Genomic DNA, 13,676 nt, shown 5'->3' with positions numbered 1-13,676 from the left:
GCCCGATCGCCACGAAACCAGTGCCATTTCGAAGCTTGAGCTGAGGAGAGTCGGGATACGTCCTCCGATCGTCCATCCTCTGCCGGATCTCGCCGGAAAAACTCAAAACTGGCTGCCACCTTTTCTCTCTCCATCGGATCTTCCGTCTCCCGGCCACCACAAAGGCCGGCCGCTAAAAGAAAGCTCGCCGTAGAGAGCCGATCGCCACCGACTCCGCCAACAAGCCAAACGGGGCCGCCCGCTCTTCCGCCATTGCTGGCTGCTGTCGGCCGGCTCCCCGGCCGCCATCGACGCCTCTCTCTCTCCGACGCCACTCTCTCTCTCTCTCTCTTCCTCTCTTCTTCCCAGATTTTCTATATCGACATTTGACCCCTGAACTTTTCCTTATTACAATTTAGTCCCTTAACTTCTTAATTACTTACAATTCCATCCATCAAAATTCCAATTTAACCCCCAAACTTCTTTTTAGCCTTTCAATTAAGCCCTTAACTATCTAATTTGGGCCAAATCCGAATTATTGAAAATACACAATTATAAAAATATCCCTGACCGACATATTTATTTACAAAAATACCAAACTCAGAAATTTCCATTAAAACCCCATATTAATGAAATTATACTTTTAATCCTCATCCAAAAATAAATTTTCAATTTAGTCTTAACACACAATTAAATTAAGTAATCAATTTCCAACTTAAAATTTAATACTACTAATCAATTATAATACCAATTTTTCCAAAATTCTTTTATAAAAACATCCTTTATAATTTCTTCCAAAATTTTTCAATATATAATTTTACTTATATAAATATGCATTTGGGAAAATTTTGAATAACCAAAATATAATCATTTCTCAAATAATTTACTTAATTAACTCCTTAAAAATCAAACTAATTGGGTATAGAAAATAACTCATTTATTAAATATATAAAAATTCGGGGTATTACACTAAATATCTCCCTTATTTTTTAAAAATCCACTCTCAAAATGCATTATTTTCAGAATCTGCTAAGTCAGAATAGGAGAGCACTCATCTTGGGGTGCGCTTACTACTTAGATGCTTTCAGCAGTTATCCGCTCTGCACTTGGCTACCAGCATTTACCGTGGGCACAATAACTCGTACACCAGAGGTGCGTAGGCTGGACGGATGCGAGGCTACTCAATCAGCCAATGGTTGCGCCTTTTCTCTTTCTACGTCCCCGAGACCAGCCTAGAATTCTTGAAGGATGCAGGATTACTTCCTTCCTTGCTGGGGTGGATTTGAGTTTAAAGATTTTTCTTTTTGGGGATTGAAGGCAGAAAGGAAAGTTAGATCTCTTGAAAGGATAGCCCGACCGACCCCCATTAGACTGACCTAGAACTGGAGGAGCAGCAAGAGAAACGAAGCAGCTATTCCCGAAAGAGTGCTTCTCTCAATTGTGCAAAATGCTAAAGGAAATATTTTACCATTAGCATCTTGTATGCTTGCCAAGAGAAGTATTTCTCTATATGCAGAATTGAGAAATGTTTCATATACTATTATTACTGATATATAGCAACTCCATTTCTTTAATTGAGCTTCAAATGACATGTAAACATATAGGAATATCACAATTTCTTTCGTTTGTAGCTCTATAATTGAACCTGAATTTGATTTTTTTATAAGATACAAGTAGTTCAGCAACATCCCATAAGATTTTTCTGATTTTCTCCTTATCATTTTCCAATACTTTTTCTTTTAATTTTCAAACTTTTAAGTAGTTTACATATAAACTGTAATCATCTTTCATGTCCCTTATTATATGTGCAGATGTATACATTATTTGGATGCCAAGATATTTTGTTCATATACAATCTCCGATTATTGTAAAAGTTGCTTGTCTTTGATCATTAAGTACAAATGTTATTCAATTTTTAGATAATAGAAATATTTATTTTGACTTTTCTTAAAGCTCTAAATATCCATTTGCAATTGCCATCTAAGCATTATAGATAATACTATTTTTCACAAAATTTATTCACATTGTATAGAAAATGATTGTTTAGAATATTAAAAGCTAATTACCGTTTTCATAATTTATTTATCTATGTATATCTGACTTTATCCTGTAATTGATAGCACATCCTCTTATTGACTTTTTGTTTTGCTCATTAAATTTGCATATACAATTGCATTTGAAATGCTTTTTGTTTATTCTACAAAAAGAAAAAAAGAATTCTCACATGTGTATTATACAAAAAAAGAAAAAAAAAAAGTCTCACACTTCGGACATGAAGAATCAAGGACTCGGGTCGATAATATAACAATCCCACTTTTTGAGTTTGAAACTCCCAAAATTGTAATCAACGACTTAACTTCAAATAGCAGCACTCCAAGGATATTAAAATTCTGAATCCAGGGTTACAATCCAATTCAGAGAAAGAAGCAAATGCCCTTTTTAATTAACGTGGAAAAGCACAACACTGAGAATATTATACAGAAAGTGCCATTTACAATGAATGGAGTGAGACAATTACACACATCCCCATTCATATAAGCCGCAAGAGAAACAAATCAAAATATACAAAACTGGGATTTTCCCCATTCCCATTTCCTACAGAACTCTGAACCCAAGAGTTCTTATTTCTTTGCTTTTTCTTTTCCAATTTTTACCTTTTCTCTTTCTACTCTACAGTTATTTCTAATATAGTGGTAAGTCTAGGTTTTCTATATGTTCTAAGAAGCAAAGATGAACATACAACACTCACAGATGAAAGAGCCATGCAAGCCCCGGCTGCCCATGGTGGTAGCTTGATCCCTAGTGAAGGATAGAAAACCCCAGCAGCAATAGGTATTGCTACCACATTGTACGCCATCGCAAAGATGTAATTCCACCGAATACGAGAGAGAGTTTTCCTCGAGAGATCAATGGCTGTGATTACATCCTCTAGGTTATTTCTCATCAGCACGTAGTCGGCAGCTTCTATAGCGATGTCTGTCCCCGCCCCAATCGCCATACCAACATCAGCAGCTGCTAGTGCAGGGGAGTCATTGATACCATCACCTACCATTGCAACTACACTTCCATCCTTTTGGAAAGTGCCGACCACATCAGCTTTCCCTGCTGGCATTACTTCAGCCCTCACATCTTGTATCCCAACCTGCACAGCAAGAAGCATATTAAGTTTTTCTTCGCTGAATCCTTCTGAACAATAAATTTGATGACATTATAAGCAAGAAACAAAGCTTGGTCACCCAAGTCTAAATAATTAAGTATACATATGGAGCCATACTGCATTACAGTTGCAAAACAAAGCTAGTAATAAATATTTTCGATGCTAAAAGAGGCCCATTAAAATGAGCCAAAAAAACAAGTAATAAATCCATCAATAAACAGTTAATTAGAACAAGATTCCAGCAAAAAGGACTAAAAAGAGAAACCAACCATAATATCATGTGGATTACTCCTGTTACAAGACATAACTCCAAAATTTTATTTCATACCAGGGACATTGAAATAAAAGTCGATGGTAAAAATCAATACTGATGCAATAATTTCATACTCGAAAGAATTGCTATCAATACAAAAGGTAAGGAGTTTTGAGTTAAAATTCTTTTCTGTGTGGAGTGAAAGTTTGTTAATAGCAAACAAATTCTGAGACACATGTACAAACCTCTTTAGCAACAGCATGAGCTGTTCTCCAATTGTCTCCTGTTACCATGACTGGTTTGACACCCATTTTTTGAAGGCCTTCTACAACTACGGCAGCTTCTCTCTTCAAAGGATCTGCAACCCCCAGGACACCAATCAAGCTGTCATCAAATGCAACAAGTATACCTGTTTTTGCACTTTCTTCAATTTCCACAACAAAACTTTCTACAACCGTGGGAATGGCAATTCCACTTTCATTCATCAGCTTCCGGTTACCAACCTGTATAGGAAAGCTTCTCCTATAAGTAATTTCAGCAGTAAATAAACAAATCTCTTAGCATTCAAACCTATCAAAGGTAAAGGTTACAGAAAAGCTCACCAAAACTTGCTTTCCATTTATAAAGCATCTAACACCTCTTCCTGGAAGAGCAGAGAACTCGAAGACATCAAGAAGCCACCCAGAGTTTATTGACTCCATGCTGTTGTCTTGGCCATGCTCGGTTGCAGAAGGTTCATCAAAGAAATGAAAATGGCGAGCATATTCCACTATAGCTTTTGCCAATGGATGTTCACTGCTAGCCTAAAAAATGAGGGGAGGATCATACATTAAAATTCTATTATGAAATAAAATTTGAAAAGGAGAAATAGTAAATGATGCAAGCCCTCAAGCAACCAATTATTCACATAGAGCCATGAGACTGTATCATGGCTTTTTCTTCTTGGTTTCTTGTCATTTCAGTTTTCAAAGTAGCAACTTTCCTCATAGCATCTCATGCGTTTTTGTATTGGTGCGGCATAAAAATGGATGTACAAGAATCTAGGCAATCACCAACAAACCAAGCCCTCATCTGGTTGGGTGAACATGCTCAGCCATCATGCAATTGAAAATTTTACTGTGTACAGAAACAGATAATATAAAAGGAATCACCTCTGCAGAAGCAACCCATCTGAGAAATTCTCCACGCTCCATTCCAGTGAAAACTTTTGCAGTAGTAACCGTGGCTTTTCCCTGGGTTAGAGTTCCTGTCTTATCAAATATAACATACTTTATATTGTGAGCCTTTTCCAAAGCATCTCCTCCTTTTATCAGTACACCATTGTTAGCCCCAACCCCAGTTGCAACCATGACAGCAGTTGGAGTTGCTAAGCCAAGAGCACATGGACATGCAATTACCACCACAGAAATTGAAAACATGAGAGCAAAAACAAAGTGATTGCCATTTTTTGGAAGCCATTCATCTGGGTAAGCTCCCATAGTTCCACCAATATACCTATAACAAATTATGAAAAAACATTTACCAAAAGAAAGAAATATAAACATTAAAAACTCAAATGCATTGCACATGTTAATTTGACTAAAACAAGCAATTGTAAACTCACCAACCCAATAATGTTAACAAAGCCATAGCAACAACTGTAGGAACAAAAATACTTGCAACCTGTAAGTCAAAGATAAGAAGAAATCACGGGTATAAGTTTGTGTACATAACCTCAGCCAACGGTTATTCAAATCTGAGGAAAATGGGGGAAAATAGTGAATGCACAAGTGGGCATTTATGCAGAACAAAGCATAGTCACGATGACTTCAGTTATTTGTATGTTTCAACAATGGAAGTCAAAATGCCCTGCTGATTTTTCTCATCCCAGACAAAAGGGTACTTAAAGATCCACAACAGCACAGCCAAATAAAAGCTAGCATGCAAATCAGAAGACCCTCGAGCATAGGGCTCTGCTCCCTCTTATTGATGATGCATCAAGTAATATGTCATCCTGCTGAAAGTTATTGCCAAAACAAAAAAGAGAGATAATGGCAGCATAACTTTAAGAGTAGTAACATGTGAGCCAATAGAGTATGACAGACTTTAGCAGTTTCTATTCCTCAGCCCAACTAATCCCAGAAGGGGTGATATAATAGTAAAGGAATAAGATCGAGAGAACTTAGATACGAGCTTTGCAGACAAAGCTAAGAAAGATTGATCATGCACTGTAAATTTCAGATGAAAATACGATTGATAAATCAACAAGCATAAGCAATTACAGCAGATATATTTGCCGCAGTCAGGTAATTTTTTTTATTGGCATAGTTTACTTTGTTATAAGAAAACTCATTTAGATTGCTTAGAATTTCTACGCAACAGAAATCCATTCTTACAACACGCAAACAATAAGAGAAACAAATTGCAACAATCACTGGACCAAACCACAGCACAATATAACACAAGCCCACATAAAAAGCACTTACAAAATCCGCAAATTTCTGGATAGGGGCTTTGGACATTTGTGCTGTCTCAACCAAACTAATTATCTGGCTCAAAACTGCGTCAGATCCTACTTTGGTAGCTTGTATTTGAAGAGCACCATGCAAATTCACTGTACCTCCAATAACCAATGAATTAGCCTCCTTTAAAACAGGTGCAGATTCACCAGTAACCATACTTTCATTAACATAACTTGAACCCCATACAACCACACCATCAGCAGGAACTTTGGCACCAGGAAGGACTTTTAATGTGTCACCAGGCTGAATTAGTAAGGCATCTATTTCTCTTTCTGCAGTGCACTTTCCACCTGGAAAACCAGTATTAAAAATTACTTAAGAAAAACAAAGATAAAGATTTCAATAGTTTAGAGGTAGGATATAGTATTTTACAATTTTAATATTTACAGGTACATTTATAACTTTCAGCTTTGCTGGAATACTGGTTTGCATTTCATGTCTTTAGTTGAGCCTTATTCTTTATTATTTTTGGTTTAGAATAAGTATTTTTGCTTATTTTATTTAGAGTTCAGACCTTTAAGGATTAGAATTAGTATTACAAGTCTAAAGTCTTTAGGTTTAAGGATTAGTTACTCCTATAAATACCTAAGTTTGTAATAGTTTATTTTGGAGTATTCAGATTTCAGTCTAATAAACAGATTCACTATTTAGAATTGTGTGATTCATATCTGCCTCAGGTGTGATGCTGAAGGAATCCTTGGGTGTGATTCTAAGTACTTTAAGCATGAATCTTAAGAGATTATCTTTTCTTTTTCTTTTTCTTTTTTTTTTAATTCAAATCTGAAATCTTAAACATTTTCAGATTTTAGCCAATCAAAACCTTTATCTTCCACAAATTACACCATAGGATACGTTACTTAATCTGTTTTGGATCAAAATGCCCTTCATAGGATAATGTAAATTTAGAGAACCAGTCAAAATTATATCAGAGTGGGAAGAGGGAAAATACCCTTATCTTTGACAACCAGCAGTGCCGTAGCTGGTGCAAGTTCTACTAACTTCTTTATGGCATCAGATGTTTTCCCTTTTGCAAGACACTCCAAATACTTCCCTAACAGTACAAATGTTATCAGCATGGAACTTGTTTCAAAGTATGTTGGAGACCAGAATCCAGTTGCTGCACCATATAATAGTGCACAAACCGAGTAAAAATATGAGGCTGAAGTCCCAAGTGCAACTAAAACATCCATGTTGGTTGAACCATTTCGAAGAGCTCTGCCCGCTGCTACATAGAAACGCTTTCCAATTACAAATTGAACCACACTCACTAATGCCCACTTCAACCAATCACCCATAAGGAAGGGACCACATCGCCAAAGAAGTAAGGAATACAGAAGAGGAATGCGAGGGCATATAACTCGTATGAAAAAGACAGGAATCTGGATCCAATTTAACAAACGCCAATAAAGAAAAAGAATAATAAAGAAACAAATGGAGAGGTACATATCGTATGCTAAAAATGAACAGCACAGTTTCATAAAAAGAATCTCATATTATGATTTGATATGCAATGCCTTCTCAGATTTCCATAGGCACAAGCCAATAACTTTCTATGAATTTTCAGAATGAGTATCAGTTGAGATATAATTTAAAATAGATCAGCAACGGTAAAGAAACATATACACGTGAATCAGCACAAGAGAAAAAGTTTCACATACATAAGAAAGATTTTATTAAATCATTCTAAGATATTATTATTTAAAGGAAAAAAGGCAGAGATAAAAATGCAATAAGGTAAATATAAGTAAGAAAATAAAGGTATAGGAAAATTATTAGAAAAGAAAGGAAGGAGAGATGGATTTTTTTTGAAATCATTTATCAGTAAATTACTCACACTGAGAAACAGACTGGAAATGAAAAGCCGAAACATAGTTGAGGATTCTTCAACATCCTTAGAAGTCATTCTTGCATAAGGGTTCATAACACGTAGTTTAAACTTCCCATTGCTTGCTCCCTCAATCCCATCAACCAACAACCTAGAACCAATCACTTCAGTATCAAATTCAACTTCTAGCTCACTGGACATCCTGTTGTATCGAAATTGGCGGACCCCCTTTAACGTGCTAAGTATTCCTTCTAAAAGCTGTGCATCCATCTCGCTGAATATCCCAACAACTCTTAGTATGATTTTATCCTGCTGATTGCTTTGTACAAGTGAACCTTCAAAGCCAGCATCTTCAATTGCATTTACTATATCATCTTTACTGATTACAGTAGGGTCATATTCAACTTCTCCTAAAGAAGTAGCCAAGGCCACTACTGCCCTTTTTACACCAGGAAGATCTCTCAAAATACCTTCAACTGAGTTTACACAAGCAGCACATGTCATCCCACCTATTGTGAACTGCCCTAAAAGAGTTTTACTAGGCTTTGCTTCTAATGTACTCGGTTCAGCCAGAATCTCTGCTTCAAAGCCGGCGTCTTCAATTGCATTCTTGATGTCATCGTCCTGCAATAACACACGTATCAAATACATCGATTCATGTCACTAAAAGCAGTAGACCATGCAAAGTATCAGCCCCATGCAGGTAATAGATGCTAAACAGAGAAGAAAAACATGCAAAAGATCTCTTCATATCCATACAAATCTTTTAGAAAACCATATACCTAGCGAACTTTCATACACATTTCTCAAACAATGCCAAAAACCCTGAAATACACTTATACAGAGAACAAAAAATCAAACTTAGTTGACAAATGAAACTTCATTTAACCAAACCACAAATACATTCAAGAAGCCCAGCCCATGTGGACGGTGAAAATATAATTGGAAATGACAACCTAAAGCAACTTACAGAGGAACACCATATACAGAAATATTTAATCAAATAGAATCTAGAGCAGGTAGCTGATGCAGCTGTACCATCTCCAATGCTGATGTTAATGCCAGTCTTTTACATAGTGTGTGTGTGTGTGTGCACACTTTACTGTCACCATTGAGGTAAATAAATTCTCCAGTATATCACATGATCAATGATCCATTAATAGATGTGACAAACAAAAACAAATGAACTGGATATACTAAGCAACAGAACTCTGTTTCCAATGTTAGTACTAGTAAATAAGTTGGTTAGATAAAAGGAAACTAAAACAACTAATCAACAAAGAACAGACCAGAGTTAAGAAGTGCACTGCATGATGAAAAGAATAACTGCCCTAAGTTCACAAGAATACATAATTAACGAGTCTTTTATTTTTCTGCACTTAGATAAGGTCCCATTTACCTAAAATTAGTGACTAACAAAAAACTAAGCTTCAGTAATGATCACCAGACAACTCAATAGAACTCACAACAATTTTCATAAGAATAACTGCCCTAAGTTCACAAGAAATACATAATTAATGAGTCTTTTATTATTCTGCACTTGGGTAAGGTCCCATTTACCTAAAATTAGTGACTAACAAAAAACTAAGCTTCAGTAATGATTACCAGACAACTCAATAGTACTCTCAACAATTTTCATAAATCAACACCAATCTGCGAACCAAATTCCTAATAAACACACCAAGAATTTAATGCATTAAAACAATATTAACCCAAGTGTACAAATGATCACTAGATAACCCCAGAAGGAAAAACAAAACAAAAAAGATTAAAAATTTTACCTTGACCAAAGAAGGATCAAAGACAACATCTGCCTTATTTTGCAACAAAGCAACAGAAGCTCGTAAAACACCATTAACGCAACCGAGAGCAGATTCAACAGAATTGGAACAAGCAGCACAGGTCATTCCACCCACTCTCACCTGAATTCTCCTCATACCTTGTTCAACTTGTCCTTCTTCTTCTTCTTCACCAATAACAATTCTATGATCATCATAATGATCATAAGAATCAAGAAGCCTGACATCCTCCAAGTACCCATCATCATTGTCATCATCGATCGAGGGCCGTGATTGCCGGGCGACCTGGGTCAGCTGTAAGTCTCTTATGCTCGGTGACATTTCCTAGATGTGCAACCGAGCAGGAATAAGAAGAAGAAGAAGGCAAAATCTGAGAAGTCTGTAAAGGGTAAAAACTATAATGAAATATAATTTATGAAATACATGAATTATTAATAGGTACAGAGATTTCAGGGAGAGAGACAGAGAGAGAGAGAGAAGCTATAATCTAAGGGTGAGAGAGAGAGAGAGAACAAATATGGATTTATTTTTTAAAAATTAGAAATTAAAAATGGCTGTGGAAATTACGAAAAGGACCTGATGTACTTGCATAGTTGGTGATTTTGTACTACTCTTTACGATCGGATCTATAAACTATTGGGTCGGTTAAGTCTGTGGGCGGACTCTTTTGATTTTAAAAAAAAAACATTTATTTTATTTAGACATGTAATTGATTATGTCATTATGGGGAAAAGAAGGCATGTTTGTTCCAACTTCTTTTTCTCCTTTTTTTTTTTTAGTTAGTTATAATGGTTTTCTTTTCCTTTTTGGAAATGGCTGCTTTTTCTTTTTCATTTGAAGGTTTTTTTTTGTTTTTTTTATTAACAGTATGTAGTTATAATTTGTAGCAATTCTTTTATGTTTAATTATAAAATATATTATTTTTAAAATAATTTTTTAATTTAGTTATATCTTTTCATTATATAATGTCATGCACAATATGCTATTCTTTTTATAATTTGATAAATGTGACTAGTATTCGGAATATTAATCTTATATGGCAATTTAAATTTAAATGACCAATAAATGAACCGGTAAGGACATCGTTCGTTACTTTAACTAGTTAGATCACCGATCTAATCGGTTAAATGAAACTTAATTATATTTTATATATTTAAAATGATATTATAATAGAGTAAATATCAAATTTTAATAAAATTTTAATATTAAAATCTGAATAATTAAATAACAAATTTTAAGTACATAATATCAATAGGATAATGACATTGTTTTTAGCTATCAATGCTGCAAGTAAAATAATTTTAAAAATTAAAATATATAAGCTATAAAAAAATAAATTATAAATATAATACGTTTTTCTTTTAAATGTAAGTTATAATGGACAAACATAACATCGTTCAATTTCTTAATTTATTTTTTTATTTTTTTATAAATAGATACGAACCGAACAATTATATTGATTTTTTTCGATTCAATCTAGTTTAAATGCAAAACCTTATTATTCTACGCAATTATATATAACCATTAGTTTCTGATTGAATCGACAAGTCTAATTCAATTTTAATAATATTCACTTAAACACGTAGAATTATACACGTTAAAAACGCATTGTTGTAGCTCAAATGTTGTGTTTTGTTAATTAAAGGAAATTAACTTAAAAAACTCATTGTCTTCTTTATTTCTTAACCCTAATTCCCAATTTGAGGATTTGACAGTCAAAATAAACAAAATCTTAAAATAAACTCATTTATTGTTATCACTACCATAAACCCAACTCTCACTTATCTTCTTAATTTCTTAACCTATTTGTTTGATCAGCAACTAAAGAAAAACAAAATTATTGTATGTAAAGTAAAATTGCATTCAACTTCTTAAAATCAAAGAAAATATATATATTTAAAGTTTATTAAATTAGTTATGATATATCATTATATGTATAGTTCTATGTTAGCATTTTCTTGGATTTCCTCCACTACATATTAAATAGTAGATCTAAGGCACTAAGATAAGCCTATTTATTAAATGTATTTTCAGAACTATCTTATATAAAAGCATGGATAGAATCCTCTATTACAGGTTAGAAGAAAGCAATCACAGAATGAGGTTTAAGAAAAAGAATAAGATATCAACTGAAATTAAATAAAAATAATTTTTTTAATTGAATTGATGCTTTTGGATTTTGCTTAAAATTTGTACTCTTGATTTGCTTTTTGGTTTTTATATTAAAAAACAGTTTTAACTGAACCTTTTTTTGAAAATTTTTTATTTATTCTTTCACATTTTTAAAAAAAAATTATTTTAAAATTTTCATTTTTTTATATTTTTATTTAATTTTTGTTCTTATTGTTTTTGTTTTACTGAGAAACTAGTGGTTAATTGACTGACATTTGATTTAATCACTGTTTTTGGGTTAATTAAATTTTTCAGTTTTCAATTACTCGATTTGTTGGTGAAGATGTTTTGAACAAAATCCGACTATTGAGTTTTTTAGAAACCGATTATCATTCATTAAAATAGAAAAATGCCATTAAGTATATATAGAACTCTCAACTATGAAGGTCAACTAGCTAAATAAAGCAAAATTCTAACTAAATGGGAACACTAATAACAGAATTGAGTAAAAGTAACTAATTCTATCCTGGTTGGCATTTTTTACCAACAACTTTAACTACAAATAACTAACTATATAACTATTATAGCTCCCCTCGAGAATGCACCTTATGACTTAATAAGTTTCTAACCATAATTTATTGGAGTAGAGATAGGTTTAAAATTAGTAAAAACAATCTCTTTAACAAATCCGTAGCATATTTCCTCTGGTAAAGAGTAATATATCTTTCTAGATCTAGCAATTTCAAGACCAAGAAAAATTTAAAGGATTTTAAATCTTTAATCTTAAAATTGTAGTACAAAACTTGTTTAACACGTGTAATAAGCTCCAAACTATGACTCGACATAATCACATCATCCACATAGATGAGGAAGGCAATAAGAGAATCACCTTGTTGCTTAATAAATAAAGAAGGATATGAAAATCTTGATTGAAACCTTGAGAGATCAATGCCTCAACTAACTTTGCGTTCTACTATCAAAGAATACTAGAAAAACATAGTCAATAGCTCTTTTATCAAATTTAGTTCTAAGAGGAACAAGAACAGAAGTATAGTACAAACATCCAAAGGCCTTAAGATCAAAGTATTTGGGGTGAGTACCAAAAAGAATATAGTACCAGAGCATCTAGAATTTTCTCTTTTATTTTTTTAGCTTAGAATAAGAAATATAAATAATTTATAAGTGCTAAGTACCTACCAACTAAGTGGTTAGTTCTAGTCATTTTGGTATTTTTTGGACCGAAACTCACTTATATTAATGGACTCTACATTTCACTCATTTACTTAACTCTCACCTTAATCAATTAATTCAAATTCTTAAATATGGTACCAGAGCAGGTCTAGCCCGATTTTTAATTACTCGACTTCTCATTTAGATGTCCACTCCTAATGGCTCGTTCCAGTTTGCTGCTGGGTTTCAATTTAATTTTAAATTTCAATAGGAGATTTCAATTTCAAGTGACAACTAGACGTCAAAGTCAAATCTTAGTTATATTTGAAGTGAAGTGTTGGAGATCTCATACCACTAAAGATATAAATATAAATATAAATAATTTATACGTGCTAAAGTTCAACCAATCAGGTGACTAGTTCTAGTTATTTTGGTATTCATTGTACCAAAGCTTACTTATATTAATGGACTCTACACTTTATCCATTTACTTAACTCTCACATTAATCAATTAATTCGAATTTTTAACTCACTCTACACTTCACTCATCCATCCAATCTATTTTCTTTTGTGGTTACATTTTGGTTGACTCAATTATATTACGCATTCTTAATATTTTATTATAAGTTTTATTATAAGATAATTTAGAAAGTCATTATAATTTAACATAGTCTATTTATGCTTTGTTTATGAAGAGGGATACTAAGAAAGAACAGAGTTCTTTTAAAGCAAAATAAGGTACTAAAGTTAGAATGAAATGTTCTCTTATTTGGAAAGAAGATAAGGTAAAGTCTATATTTGATCTTGCTTGATTGGAAGGTAAACTAAAAGAATATTAATATTTAAATTATAAAATTATCTTTCAAATAAAGAATATGTAT

The 13,676-nt window shown here is 33.3% G+C and overlaps 1 protein-coding gene across 1 annotated transcript; it reads right to left on the bottom strand.

Moving 5' to 3' along the window:
• Window positions 1-2,392: 2,392 nt before the first annotated feature.
• Window positions 2,393-10,012, bottom strand: LOC8289509 (copper-transporting ATPase RAN1). The gene is made up of 9 exons (XM_002523616.4): window positions 9,497-10,012; window positions 7,725-8,339; window positions 6,840-7,269; window positions 5,855-6,180; window positions 4,993-5,051; window positions 4,541-4,883; window positions 3,992-4,192; window positions 3,635-3,892; window positions 2,393-3,121 (listed from the first exon to the last, which is right to left on the bottom strand). The coding sequence occupies exons 1-9, from the start codon at window positions 9,833-9,835 to the stop codon at window positions 2,645-2,647; spliced, it is 3,048 nt and encodes a 1,015-aa protein (XP_002523662.4). The 5' UTR covers window positions 9,836-10,012; the 3' UTR covers window positions 2,393-2,644.
• Between the last annotated feature and the right edge of the window lie 3,664 nt (window positions 10,013-13,676).

The sequence above is a fragment of the Ricinus communis genome, chromosome 4 (assembly GCF_019578655.1).
Source record: "Ricinus communis isolate WT05 ecotype wild-type chromosome 4, ASM1957865v1, whole genome shotgun sequence".
NCBI classification, from domain to species: Eukaryota; Viridiplantae; Streptophyta; class Magnoliopsida; order Malpighiales; family Euphorbiaceae; genus Ricinus; species Ricinus communis.
The sequence above is the reverse complement of the archived record's forward strand: the minus strand, read 5'-3'. Positions and strand labels throughout refer to the sequence as shown.

Bases quoted from the DNA above. Each gene is read 5' to 3' on its own strand.
- LOC8289509 (XM_002523616.4), bottom strand. From the start codon at position 9,835: ATGTCACCGAGCATAAGAGACTTACAGCTGACCCAGGTCGCCCGGCAA. The intron at 7,270-7,724 runs GTGAGTAATTTA...AATTGGATCCAG, and splicing joins TTTCCAGTCTGTTTCTCAGT to ATTCCTGTCTTTTTCATACG. The intron at 5,052-5,854 runs GTAAGTGCTTTT...TTTGACTTACAG, and splicing joins TCCAGAAATTTGCGGATTTT to GTTGCAAGTATTTTTGTTCC.